A 14,634-nucleotide genomic window follows, 5' to 3' on the forward strand; every position below is an offset into this window, starting at 1 on the left:
TATAATAAAACCCTTCATGTATTATATATACATACACACACGTGTGTGTGTGGTGTATACAATTCTGTATACTATTGGATCTGTTTTTCTAGAGAAACCTTACTAACACACTTGGAAATGATAAAATATTCAAGGTAACAAAAGAGCAGATGAAAACTGTGGGTGTAACCAGTCCCTACTCTCTTAGATTACCACTAGATGAATCTTCCTGTCCAACCCCCACTCCTTTTTTTGGCCATTCTGTATTGGAGATGGAATGTGGTGTCAGCCAAACTCCCCACCTGGAAGGATTAGACAAGAAACTTCAATGAGCAGAGAAAAGTTTTATCTTTTATAAGCTGCCCCTGACAGGGATGGGTAGGGGAATAAAAGTATTTAAATGCCAATTTCACATACTTTGCATTATCCTGGATTATTTCACTACAGAAGGTATAGTGGACATTTATTTTTGGCAACCTGGCATCCACCCTCCACATTTCTGTTACTGAAAATCTCCTTTTCCGTACTCTATCCATGTAGTTGGGTGGGGCTGACCAGCTCCAGGGGGACATGTGATTCAGGCTTAAATGGAGCTTCACATCCCCTGTCCTCAATGATACACTCCACAACAGGCAAGTGACCCAACCAAAGATAAACTTGGGACTCTTGCTGGGTCTGGACAAAGGAGGAAAGAAATGGAGACTCTCTTTTTTCTTTGGTCTTGAAGATGTTTGCCTGGAGCTGCCAGCAGTCATTCAGCCACCACATGGGACCTAAATATGATTCACACACAAAGGGAATGGGTGTGGCAGGACTTGAGGGAGGCAGGGAAAGGATGAAAATCCAGATGACAGTTTTGAACACCATTCACAATAAGACCATGTTATAACCATAGATAAGATAGATACCCACTGAACTTTTCAGGTAAGTGAGCTTAAAAAAAAAAAAAAAAAAAAGTGAGCCAATGAATATCCTTTTTTTTTTTTTACTTCAAGCCTGAGTTAAGTTTTTTCCTAAATAAAAGAACATTAAATATCACATGATCAACTTCACTAAATATAAAAAAAAGCAAAAAGCACTTGACAAAAATCTAACACCCTTTCATAATAAAAATTCTCAACCAACTAGGAATAGAAGGGAACCTCTTCACCCTAATAAAGGCACCTAAAACAACAACAACAACAACAAACCCCACAACTAACATCATACTTAATGACAAAAGACTGGATGCTCTTCCCCTGAGACAACATACAGATGCTTCCTCTCACCACTTCTATTCAACATTTTATTAGAGGTTCTAGCCAGGGCAATTAGGGTACAAAATGAAATAAAAGGTATCCATATTGGAAAGGAAGAAGCAAATCTACCTCTATTTGCAGACACACTCTTGTATATTTCAAAACAAAGCAAAAACCTAAGGAGTCCAATAAAAAAGACTATTAGAATAAATAAGTTGATTAGCAAGGTTGCAAGATAGAAGAGCACTATACAGATATCAATTGTATTGCTATACAGTTGCAATGAACTGAAAATGAAATTAAGTAGACAGTTCCTTTTAAAATAACATCAAAGAGAGTAAGATACTTAGGAGTAAACTCAACAAAAGAAGTATAAAACTTATACTCTGAAAACTGTAAAACATTTTTCAAAGAAATTGAAGATTTGAACATCATTATTCTAAAACCGTTACCCGCTTGGTCTTTTCTCACATAGTGCAATGTCTTTCTATACTTAATTGATAGCAACTGTTTGCAAAATGCACTTTTTTCAGCTCAACTAATTGTTGAACAATATCTATTTTTTCAATGAGCATAATTTTCTTGATAAAAATGTACATATATTTGGTTCTAAAATAGCATAGCTCATGGTAATTTATACTATATTTTCTTCCTTTTTTATTTCACAACTACCATTTTTAAATCAGAATTTCTAGAGATGTTCTTATTCCTTTAAAGATCCAAACCAAAAAGTGATTACTTGTGAGTCATACCTATGTCTAAAAAATACCGTAGCTTCCTTTTTTTACTCAGCACCCTTGTGATAAGTAACTCATCCAAACATTTCACTAAGGAAAAAAAAAAAGGTACTCCATTAAAAAAGACACTTTACTTCTTTTTTTCCCCAAGATTTTATTTTAAGTAACTCCACCCCCATCATGAGGCTCGAACTCACGACCCCAAGATCAAGAGTCACACACTCTACCGATTGAGCCAGCCAGGCATCCTGACACTTAAATTCTTAAAAATATTTTAAAATTTACATGTAGTGAAATTTTTTATTCGGTTAACAGTTTTGAGTTTTGATAAATGCATAATCTTCTAACAATCACCATAATAAAGATACAGAAAAATTCCATTACCCTTCCCTCAAAATTCCCTTGTGCTGCCCCTTTGTAGTCAAGCCCTCTTCCCACACTTTTCCCCTGGCCAACCACTGTTGTCTTTTCATTTTAAGTTGAAAATATTTCCCAATTTTCTTGGAGACTTCCTCTTGATCCACGGGTTACTCAGAAATACACTGTTTAATTTCCTAATATTTGGGGATTTCCCACATCTTTCTGTCATTGATTTCTAGTTTATTTCTGTTAAAGACAAGGGCATTCTTTTCAATTGGGCACAGTTTCTACTACAGCCCAGAACATGGTTGATCTTAGTGAATGTCCCACGTGCATCTGAACAAAAAAAATGCAGTAGGGGTGCCTGGGCAGCCGGCTCAGTGGTTAAGCAGCTGCCTTCAGCTGGGGTCATGGTCCAGGGGTCCTTGGATCCAGCACCAAGTCCAGCTCCCTGCTTAAGGGTAACCTGCCTCTCCGTCTGCCTCTCCCCCTGCTCATGCTCACCCTCTCTCTCAAATAAATAAATAAATAAATCTTTTTAAAAAAGAAAAAAAAAATGCAGCATTCAGCTGTTGTTTGAGGGATTACTCTACAAATGTCAATTAGGTCAAGTTGGTTGATAGTGTTCTTTATCTTTGGATGATTTACTGTCTACTTGTTCTATGGATTGAAGAGAGAAGAATGTTGAAGTTTCCAGAGATAATTGTGGATTTACTTCTCCTTTCGGTTCTACCAATTTTTTTTTCTCTGTTCCCTTAAGACTGGAAAATTTCTATTGACTTATCCTCAAGCTCACTGATTCTTTTCTGTGTCGTCTATATTCTACTGAGCCCATCTACTGAGTGATTTAAAAAAAATTATATTATACTTCTTAGTGCTAAAATGTCCATTTCGTCCTTCTCAGTATTTTATATTTCTCTGCTAAGAATCTGTGTCTTTCCATTTGTTTCAAGAGTGTTCACCTTTACCATGGTGGTTGTTCTGTCTTCCCTTCCCAGTCTGCTTGCTATTATTTACTTTTCAGAGTTCTCAGGTAGTTGCTTGAGTACTTTGTTCAGTTTTTAGTTGTAATCAGTGGGAAAGAGGCTACAGTGAACTCATTCCATCTTAGCCCAATAACAACATTCTTATATAGAACTAGTAGGATACCCACTAAGTGAAATGTCTACCTCGTGCTAAGGTACATCACTCTGCATATAAACCCATCATAGTTTCTTCAGAATTTCTGCCAATTAGATTAGATGTTATGGGAAACCAGAAGTTTACAATCTTATTGTTTAACAGGAAAAAAAAAAAACAAGATAAAAAAACATTAACATGTTGTGAATTTTTAAAAGTCCCTAATGAAATAATGTTGTGTAGAAAAGCAGAAAAACGCAAGAAGGGGCTTCTTATCTCTTATAGAAAATTAAGCTAAGGGGCACCTGGGTGGCTCAGTCAGTTAAGCGTCTGTCTTCAGCTCAGGTCATGATCCCAGGGTCCTGGGATCGAGTCCCAAGTTGGGCTCCCCACTCAGTGGGGAGTCTACTTCCTTTCTCTCTGACCCTGCCCCTGCTCCGCTCTCTCTTGCACTCACTCTCTCTCAAATAAAAAAACAAAATCTTGAAAAAAAAGAAAAGAAAAGAAAATTAAGCTAAACGTAAAGAAAAAAAATGAAGGTGCTTTTTCATAAACCATAAGAGGTAAAAACTAGTGACCATAATCACACAGGAACAGAAGCAGCAAAAACCTGAATGAGCCTCTAACTTCTTTCAGCTTTATTTTCCTTTTCTACAGAATTACATCATGAGTCTATCAGTCTCTTCCAGCTTTCAAAACCTGTAAACCTCTATCTTAATTCAAAGTAACAGGAAAGTCAATTCTTTTGCAGAATCTATTTTAAGAGAAAGTAATGTCAAGAAAATAAAAGGAGACTGAATTTCTTCATAGGAGTAACAATCTTTGTGAAGTGGTGAGTCAAGACTTAATTTATTCACCATAAAATTATGGTTGCTGTATTCATAGTCCATATATATTATATAATGGTTACACTACAGTATATTATGAACGTTTTACAGATATGTTAAAGGTGAGAAAACCTACCATTTTTACACTAAAGGAAAGCACAGTTACTGACCCCTGACTGCTATAGTCCTGGTGTTTTCCACACCCAGCTGTGGGTGCTCAGCCATATTTCACCTCATCAGAGCCCTCCCCCACAACTCAGCTTCCCTCTGGGAGCTTCAGACAGGACAGGGGATAACAAGGCTGTGGGCTCCTCCACCAGGTCACTCATAAGACCTTTGTTGCAGCTGGGAAGGAGGGAAGAAGAGACATCCTTAACAGTAAGAGATAATAACCAAGCATTAACTAAATTATAGGTTCCTCAATTTACCATTAATTAATTCACTAAGCATTTTTTGAGCACTTATAATTTGCCAGGCTTAGGGATTTAGAGAAAAGAAGATCCCAGCCTTCAAAGAGTAATAGTCTATTGAGGAGTCAGACATGCAGATGGTGGGGAGACTATAATTACAAAATATCATATAAATTCTCTTCTGTTGAGCCTGCTGTAAGTCACCTCTGCTGTGTGCTCTGGGCTATCAAACTAGGTATTTGTTATATTTACTTGTTCTGGGCAATGATTCTCATATATGTCCCACCATCACCTTACTCAAGAACATAGTCATGAAACTGGTTCAAGTTCAGACTCATAACATCTAGAATTATCATCTTGAGCATGTTACTTAAGTCCTCTGGGCATTATTTTCCAATTTATAAATGAGAGAGATGGACTAAACTGAATAATTAAGGTTTAACATGTCATCTTCCTTCTGACTATAACATCACTTTTAACAAACCCAGCATCCTCTTACTATCCTAGCTCTAAACCTGAGGGCCACTTCTGCCCCATCCCTCCAGGTCAGTCCCTAAGTCTTTCCCAATTGCCCTCATTTTCACTCTTGGATTCAACACTATACCGTGCCTATGCTGAGGCATATGGTATAAAATCATGGGAAGGACATGAAGTTGGAGAGACCTGGCTCAAGACTTAATTGCTGTGCAATTTTTTTTTTTTTTTAAAGATTTATTTGAGAGAGAGAGAGAAACCCAAGCAGACTTCTTGCTGAGCGCAGAGCCTCACACAGGGCTCAACCCTGAGATCAGACTTGAGGCAACACCTAGAGCTGGGACACTCAACCGACTATGCCACCCAGGCGCCCCATGCTGTGTGATTCTATGTTAATCATTTACATCATTTACCTTAAAAGCCTTGGTTTATTCATCTGTGATATGGAGGATACTGCCTCCCTTTTCCCCTTTTGTCGTCATCTCCTCCTGTATTTCAGCTTTCCCTCCTCCCTTATCATGTTTTAGACAGCTAAATCTTCCTTATATGCTGTTTTTACCCGTTCTTCCTTCCTATTCAGAAACCCCAAGTGACTCCCTACCAACTAAAAACTCTCAGGCTTGACTTGGCTTAACCCAATAACACCCCAGTATTTCCTCCTGCTCTCAGGACAGAACTCTCCTTTTTAGTATGGCTGATTTCCTCATGGAGGGTCGCTTCTGTTCCCTCACCTTCCCCTTCTGTCCAGGTTTATTCCACCCACCTATTGGTCCCACCTCTTCCATGAAGTTTTCCCTGACCACTCCTGAAAAAGGATTCCTAGATTTTCCTTTTCTTTCCCCTCCTTTCCCTTCCCATCCATCTTCCTTCCTTCCTCCCTCCTTCCCATCTTCCCTTCCTCTCTTTCTCTCTCCCTTCCTTCTTTTTAGGATTCCTATATTTTTCTTGACCAAGGTATGCCTGTCTCCTTGGACCAGTTTTACACCTTACTCATATTATTTCTTCTCTGTATCATTTCTGGGTATTTACACAGGCCTCAGAAAATGAAGGGCTGGTCTCCATCCAAGTTGCATATATTGGCCAGTTGAGGCAGAAAAGCAAAAGGACATGTGTGATGTCAACCTGGACAACCAAAGACTTTAACATTCCAGCCTGTCAGGGTTGCCCCAAATTTGCCTTTAAAATTCCAATAAAGACAGTGGAGGGTGATAGGTAACGGCTAACTACACCTAGGGACCAGCTATATGCAATGTGGTTCTTCTAATCCTTGTCAAGCCAGCCTTGAAACAACCACGTAAAGGCTTAAGGGTCAAAATCATGAATTTTGAAGGACATTTTTCATAGTTAAGAAGGATATCCACTAGACTATGATCGCCTTGAGAACAGGATCATGTCTTACTCAAAACAGTATCCCTAACGCCCACACAGGGTCTAGTAAGAAGCTGATACTTAGTGTTTCATTCATTCTCAATGAATGAATGATAGACTGATTGGGGGCTATTAGACTGTGTTAAAAAGTAGACTGTTGAAACCATTCCTCAGGTATTTAAAAATCAAGACAGAGCCATCCTTGTCTTGGATTATACAGGAACAAGTCTATCTAAAGGACATGGAATAGATTCTTAAGCAAATGACACTTTGCCTTCTTTGATGTAATAGGAATACTGAGAAAGGTCAGCCCTCTCTGGCTAACTCTTTAAGTTATCCATTCTTCCATCTCTCCTGGTACTGTCACACCATCCACAAACTTGAAAATAGATCTAGGGAGAGAAATGCCCAAGCATCGTGGTATTTTTTTGGACTTACCCTCCCTGTTGTCTCATTCATCCGTCTTGTGTCCAACAGAGCTCCATTGCCTGTTTTCTTATCTGTCTCAAATCTATTCCTAATGGAATTTAACTGGCTTTTTGTTCAATTCTAAACAAGATGAAAGTAATGGTAACAGGAAATGGCAAAAATTAAACACTGAGAGTATAGTAAAAGAAAAATGGTCCCCAACCCTCTTCAGTCTACAGACCACTTCAATGACATAATTCCATGGTCACCCCTAACATCTCCAACCACATCACACATCAGAATGTGTACAGCAGACTGGTACTGCTTTTGAAGGAGTGCCACTGAGGCAATGGTCTAACATCTCTTATGTTCCTTACCAGATTACTAATTTTTGCTAGAAGCAAAAGTACAGTAGTACACAAAATTACATGATCTGTAATCAGCATTCATTCAAAAGAACGACTGTCATAGGACTACAGAGTCAATTCCAAGATTCTGATGGTTCATTTGAATACTTTCCTTTATAAATTATTCCACTCCAACTTCCAAAAGGAGGATTTAAAGAATTCAGGATACATATACTCTCAGAAGCCATGAGGAGCCACAGTTTGCACACAGATAAAATAAACAACTGAATTGCTCTGGCATCATTGATCAAAACAGCTGCCCAATTAACCTAACAGTAAGCGAACTATGTACCAGGCAGGTTCATATATGTTATCCATCTCATCTTCATAATAAACCTAGTATGGCTATTATTCTTGCTGTCGTCTTAAAACCGAGGCTCAGGGAGATCAAGTAACTTGCTCAAGGTGTCAGCACTAGTAAGGAGCAGAGCAGAACTTTGAACTCAGGGCTTTCTGACTTCACATTTTTGTATGTAAAACATTCAAATATACCGGCCCATGGTCCCGTCTCTCTAATCATGAATAAAGAGTTGAACAGTGGATACCACAGAGAATGTGAAGAATAAAGATGACCCTTAACTCTGAAATCACACACAAAAATTAACTCAAAATGGACCACAGACCTAAATGTAGGGGCTCAAATTATAAAAACTTAGAAAAAGCCAGGAGTAAATATTCATGACGTTGGGTTAAGTTAGGCAATAGTTTCTCAAGATATGACAGTAAAAGCACAAGCAATAAAAGAAAAAAAAATTGATAAACTGGGCATCAAAATTAAAAACTTTTGTGCTACAAATGATACCACCAAGAAAGTGAAAGGTAATCTAAAGAACAGGAAAAAATATTTGCAAATCATATATTTGATAAGGAACCTGTATCCAGAATAAAGAATTCTTACAATTCCATAATGACAAAATAACTGGTCAACAAGTGGGCAAAGGCTGTAAATAGACATTTCTCCAAAGAAGATATACAAATGGTTCATAAGCACGTGAAAAGATGATCAACATCATTAGTCATCAGAGAAACAGAAATCAAAACTACAATGAGATACCACTTCATACTCACTGGAATGGATATAATAAAAAAGACAGATAATAATGAGTATTGGTGAGAATGTGGAGAAATGGGACAGTCTTTCATTACCGTTAAGAATGTAAAATGGTGTAGCCAGTTTGACAAACGGCTTGATAGTTCCTCCAAACTATTCCACAGAGTTACCTTATGAACAAGCAATTCCACTCCTCGGTTTATATTCAAGAGAAATGAAAACACATCCACACAAAAACTTGACACAAATATTCACAGCACCTTTACTCATAACCAAAACAAACAGAGCAACTCAAATTTTCAATTGATGAATGGATAAACAAAATATAGTGTACCTGTACAATGGAGTATTATTTGTAATAAAAAGAAATGAAGTACTGATGCATGTTATACATTCATGAACCCAAAAAACATTATGCTAGGTAAAAGAAGCCAGTCACAAAAGACCACATAATGTATGATTCCCTTTATATGAAATGTCTAGAATAGACAAGTTTACACAGACATAAGATTAGTGGTTGTCAAAGGCAAGAGGGGGTGGGGTGGGAATGATTGCTAACTGGGTTTCTTTTGGGAATAATGTAAATGTTTTAAAACTGTGGTGATGGCTGCATTCTGTAAATACACTAAAAACTATTAACTAGTATACTTTAAATGGTGAAAATTACATTAAAAGAATCATTATCTCGATAAAGATGTTAAAACAACAACAACAAAAATGTTGACAGGGTATGAGACCAGAGAATCTTGCTCTGGATCACTCACATTCTAGATGTTCTCTTGGCACTGTTTACACAGCACAAACATATATGGGCAAGTGTCACCTTCCTCCACTTGGGTTGAGGGGGGGTAGTAAGCAAAATTATAGCACCTCCTCAGACAACCATCTGGTCAGCATGATGCAAGCTTTTGTTATTTTTGGAATGCAGTACTGCAATGTGCTTGTGCCCTAACCTGCTCTTTGGGCCCATGAAGCCTGCAGCTGGATAGAGCTCAGGGCAGCAGTCCTCTTGTTTGCTGAGTGAGCAGGAAAGGCACCTAAAACTGTGAAGCAGAAAGCTCACAGCACAGCTCAGAAAATCTCCTTGTGACAAAACATGCACAATGCTGAACAAAGTCTTCCTCACTCCTGAACTCCTCCCTTCCTCCTACCCCCAAATAGAGTCTGCTGTTCTAGGTCAGCATACTTTAAATATAGGTGCATTATGAATCAGCTAGAATTATATAATGATCAAACAGGAAGGACCTTTCAAAGTATTATATAATGGAGCAATGACTCTGAAGGCACTTATTAACTGTGACCTTGGGCCAGTTCCTTTACCTTCCTGTGTCTTAATATCTTCATCTGGAAAATGGGAATAATAAAGGCAACTGCTCCTTAAAATTTCTATGAAGATTAAATGAGTTAATCCATGTAAAATGTTTAGAATAGTGCCTGGAACATTATTAAGTCTTTTACTGGTTTTATAATTATTAACTGGTAAATCTCATCATTTTTATGGAGGAAGATGCTAAGCTCAGAAAGGTAAAGTGACTCTGAAGCCGACAGTGATAGAGCTGGTATCAAGTGACTCCTCAACTAGGGTTTTACTGTAGAGCATTAATTTACAACTGAACGTGTATAATATTCCTTGACCAACTTTTAGGGCTTGAAAGATACAAATAACAAACATACCGTGCCTAACTCTGGGTCTCACACAATATAGGTGTTTGTGAAATGTCTGATCTATTTCCTTTTCATTCCAGGTTTAATCTAATATTTGAAGAGAGGGTTGACACTAACTCCCAGAATGTCCAATGTTCTGATGCTTAAAAGTGGGATGGTTCAGGGCTGTTGAAGAAGAAAATACACATAAGCCCTTGCTTTTCTCTTCCTCTTCCCCTTCCCCTTCCCCTTCTCCTTCTCCTTCTTCTTCTTTTCATTTTCCTTTTAAGGAGCACAGAGTAACTAAGTATAATACCTAGTGTATTAGGAAAAGGGACTGCTTCTATTTCTGTATTTTAGCACTACACTCATGCAAGCAATTTAGGTGCTATTCTCAGGGTTTGATGATGTTTCCAACTTTCAGCAATTGATACCTACCAGTTTAATTCAAGAGGCAAGAGAAAGTCACAAAATAAATACAATATTTAACAAAATACAATAAATGCAACCAAAGTAAGCTTTTAAGAAATCTCATCATTTCTCTCTCTTTCACACACTCCAACCACTCCACAGTGTTTACACCAGTGTGAGAGGTCCTGCAGGGACCTATCAAGCTTCCTACCCACTCCTTCAGCCTTGTTGGAGCCTTAGACTCACTCTAAACTCTGCAGTCACGTGGGTCTTCTTTCCTTTCCTCACTCACCTGTCTCCATCCCGCTTTGGGGCCTTCATACTGACATTTCCTGTAGCTAAAAATTCTTTGCAACCTCCAATTGCAGCTCTGCCTTGGCCTTGCTAACTAGCTAGCTTCTATTTATCCTTCAGGCTCTGCTTAAGATCTTTTCTTCAGAGAAGCCCTCCCCAATGACCCAAACTAGCTTCTCTCCTTCACCTTCCCCCAAATCACACACACTTGGAACAAGCTTCTCAGTATTTATTCAATGAATATCTTTCTCCCCCATGAGACTATAAACTCAAGGAAGGCTAGGACTGTCTATCTTACTCAATGTTGTTTGCTCTGCGGCTAAGATAGTGCCTAGGACACCACAGCCCGTGGTGAATGAAGCTAGCGATATCTTCCAAGTAGTCAAAGGATCAGCTAATAAACTGATTTCCTAATTTCTCCACTCAAATTTGAGAAAAGGCTTCCCATATCAAGCTGTTGGCATGACAAAATTACACAAACAGGTATGATTTAGAGAAAAATTCAGAATGGACAAAAACTGGGGCTGGGATTATATGTATTTAAAAATTACTACATGCAAAACACTAAGAAAAAATATTACTTTTAAAAACAAGCTTCATGGGGTGCCTGGGTGGCTCAGTCGTTTGATCGTCTGCCTTTGGCTCAGGTCATGATCTCAGGGTCCTGGGATTGAGCCCCATGTTGGGCTCCCTGCTTGGCGGGGAGCCTGCTTCTCCCTCTTCCACTTCCCCTGCTTGTGCTCTCTATCAAATACATGAATAAAATCTTTATTTTTTTTTTTAAGGGGGAACACAAGCAGGGGGAGTGGGAGAGGAAGAAGCAGGTTCCCAGAGGAGCAGGGAGCCAATGCAGGACTCAAGCCCAGAACCCTGGGATCACGCCCTGAGCCAAAGGCAGACGCTTAACAACGGAGCCACCCAGGCACCCCTGAATAAAATCTTTAAAAAAACAAACAAAACCAAGCTTCAGAAGAGAAAAAGTAGCAACGTTTTCATCAAAGCTTGTCATTAACAGTTACACAATGCACTTCTGGGAGACTAACTCACAGAGAAAGGTGGAAGAAACAAGAATGCATTTGTTCCTCCTAGGCTATACCGCTCCTTTCCGAAGTAAATTTATCTCCTAAGGAAAGACAATATGCTGATACATAATTTTAAGTATATCCAGGAAAAGTACCCAGTGGTGTGATGGGTTTCTATGAACAGTGTGCCCAGAATAAAAAGGCACCTGGGTCAAGCATGATATAAGGACAGCTACCTTGGCAATGGCTCCAGCCCCCTTTTTTTTAGGGCTTCCACCCTGGCACACTTGCAGAATTGACTTCTCTTACTTAGGGCAGGAAAAAAAAAAAGACTCTCTTCCAACAGGACAGATGGTACAGGCATCACATGATAAAGATTCCAAAAGATCCTTCCAGAGAAATTTTACTTTATTGAAGGATACATAAAAACAGTCGGGGGAAAAAAGGCATTTCACAACAGGAAGCAGATACTGCACCCAGAGACCAACCTTTCTATATAGAAAAGGAGAGGAAGAAAGGTGAAGCAAAAAAAAGTGGGGGGAGGAGGTAGAAGAAAAGAAAGATGAGTGTTCAGGATAAAAGAAAAAAGTTAAACAGCATGTGTGACAGAAAGGGGTGAAAGACTGGGAACTAAATTTTACTCAAGGGCATAAGATCCATACATCTCAGGACTTAGAGATACCTCAAAGGAAAATTACCTGAGCAAACATGTTCCCTTTAACTTAGCAGAGTGTTAACCAGTATCTGACATTCACCAAAGTCCAGCCACGAGTTACCCACATCTAACTTAATCACCTGACATCAAAGAAAGTCCTCAAAAGCAAAGGCCAGATCTTCTAAAACACTTCTCCTCACTCAGTCTCTACTAATGATTATAAGAAAAATAAACAGAACTCACTTCTAACCACAGTTTGTATAAGGAAGACATTCTGGGTACACCCAACAGGTGCACTTCTGGCTGTGCTACATAACCTCATCAAAATCATTCTGCCAACTGATCCTCCCAGATAAATCAGTCCTTAAACGACCCCAGAGCATCACCACACTGCAACATTTAAAAAACTGTTCTATCAAAGAAAGGGTGGGACAATATATCTCTCCCACTATAAGAGATACTGAGAATACTTCTGGTTTCAAATACACTGCTATTAAAATTAAAAGTGTCCAGCTAATTTTCCATAATAAAGTTTAGTTCCCCAAAGGTGCCTAACACAAGTTTCTAGCAAGCAGAAGGCTTTTACTAAACACTGGTTGCACAAATGAAAAAAATGCTCGTTCTGAATCATATTCACAGTTGGAGAATAGTTATGACCTTCCAAGATAAGAAATAAAGTACTTCCACACATTGGAAAGGGGGCGGGGTACTATTTTTAAGCCATTCTGCTCAACAGTGCAACAAAACAGTTGCTACGGTTTCATTTTATGGTAATTTCTGAGTCTGTAAAACAAAAAGAATGCTCAGTGAGAAAAGCAAAAACCGTGTACATACTTTGGAGCTTTGAAACTGTTGAGATGGAACTCTGATGCCGTGGCCCGCACATATGACTCCGAAGGTGACAAAAGGGAAGTGTTTGCACTGGGGATTTTGTTTGAAAAAGGACCTTTCACCTCTGGAGTTCCAGCTCACCTTTGGCATTCATTAGAAATCTTCCAACCTATCTGCTGGTCAGGCGAGACCAGCTCCTTCTCCAGAATTCGATAGACTCCCCAGAAGACAGACTCACTGCGGGAGTCAGAGCCCCTCTCCCGCTGACACCGACGACATCCTGCCTTTCAAGTCAGCCCAAAGCTCAGTATCTCGTAGCTTCCTTCCCTTGAAGTGAAAGGGCAGCTACGGCCCTCACCCAGCCCCAACGGGGGGCTGTGTCCGTACAGCATGGGTGACACGGTCCTGTGAGAATAGCTTTGGGGAAATACTCCCGGCCCGTGCAGGCCTCTCTGGTTTCAGAAGGGACCGTGACCCCGACCCCCAGGATTCGCGTCCTGACGCCGCCCTCCGGCCGCTCAAACAAAGGACCCGGCGTCTGGCGCGCCCCCCACTCACCGCTCAGATAGTTGGTCCACTTGTACAGCACCCCCTCCATGGCGCCCGCGGCTCCTTGGTCCCCGCCGCGCCGGGGCCGTTTCCCCTCACCCGTCGGCCCCCTCACTGCCCCAAGCCCCAGGAGGCGAGGAGCACCGGCAGCAGGGCCATCGCCCAGCGCTGCCGAGGCGCCGACTCCCGGCGCCCGGGCCCGGTGCGGGGACGCCCGGCCAGTCTCACATCCTCGGCCCGGGGGCGGGGTCACTGCGGCTGCCTCGGCACGTGAGGACGCGGCCGGCCAGAGGGCCCGCCCGGTGGAGCCGGCGCACTGTCCACAAGGAGGCCAAGGCACCGGGTGGGCCTGAGCGGTGGCTGCAGCCTCCAAGTTGCCGCTGGCGAAGCAGCGGTTAGCTCGCGGCGCCACAGGGAGCTACCTGAGTCCTCCACCCTCCGGGCCCGGGGCCCGCTTGCGCATGCCCAGTGCGCCGTTTGCGCGCACGTTCCCGAAATCCACTCCGGGTTTTGGCAGCAACCGCGGCGACGGCGGCGGAGGGCCTGACGTAAGGGGAGGGGCTGGCAGGAAAATTAAGTCCCGGGAGGCGGGCTTGGGAGTAGGCGTTGGGTCTGAGCGAAGGAGGGAGACCAATAGGGACTGTGTGGGATACAGTCTTGACTGTAAATAGTACCGTAGATTGGGAAGAAGCCACCTCTCGATGTTTGGGGGTCAATGTGACCCCTTAGGGTGCCTCCTGCGTTCTAGTCCCCCAGGGTCCAATTCTTATTTCCAGGCTAATTGATCCCACAAAATCGAGGTCGCCAGCAATAGAGCCTACGGAGTTGATGGGAATTTCACGATAGGATA

General features: G+C 41.0%; 1 protein-coding gene across 4 annotated transcripts in view; it reads right to left on the reverse strand.

Annotated features, from left to right (window-relative positions):
• Positions 1–14,207, reverse strand: part of PLEKHA8 (pleckstrin homology domain containing A8) — a 53,665-nt gene extending 39,458 nt beyond the window's left edge. For 2 of the 4 annotated variants that reach the window (XR_005838545.1, XR_005838546.1), the window contains exon 1: positions 13,794–14,205. Coding sequence is in view for 2 of the 4 variants with exons in the window: in XM_040644130.1 (XP_040500064.1) it covers positions 13,794–13,833 (40 nt within the window). In the remaining 2 variants the exon portion in view is untranslated. Of the gene's footprint in view, positions 1–13,793 lie in introns of all 4 variants that reach the window. The other 2 variants (XM_040644130.1, XM_040644131.1) reach the window with 2 other exon arrangements.
• Positions 14,208–14,634: the final 427 nt, after the last annotated feature.

This window comes from Ursus maritimus, unplaced genomic scaffold (assembly GCF_017311325.1).
Source record: "Ursus maritimus isolate PB19 unplaced genomic scaffold, ASM1731132v1 scaffold_3, whole genome shotgun sequence".
In the NCBI taxonomy this organism is placed as follows: Eukaryota; Metazoa; Chordata; class Mammalia; order Carnivora; family Ursidae; genus Ursus; species Ursus maritimus.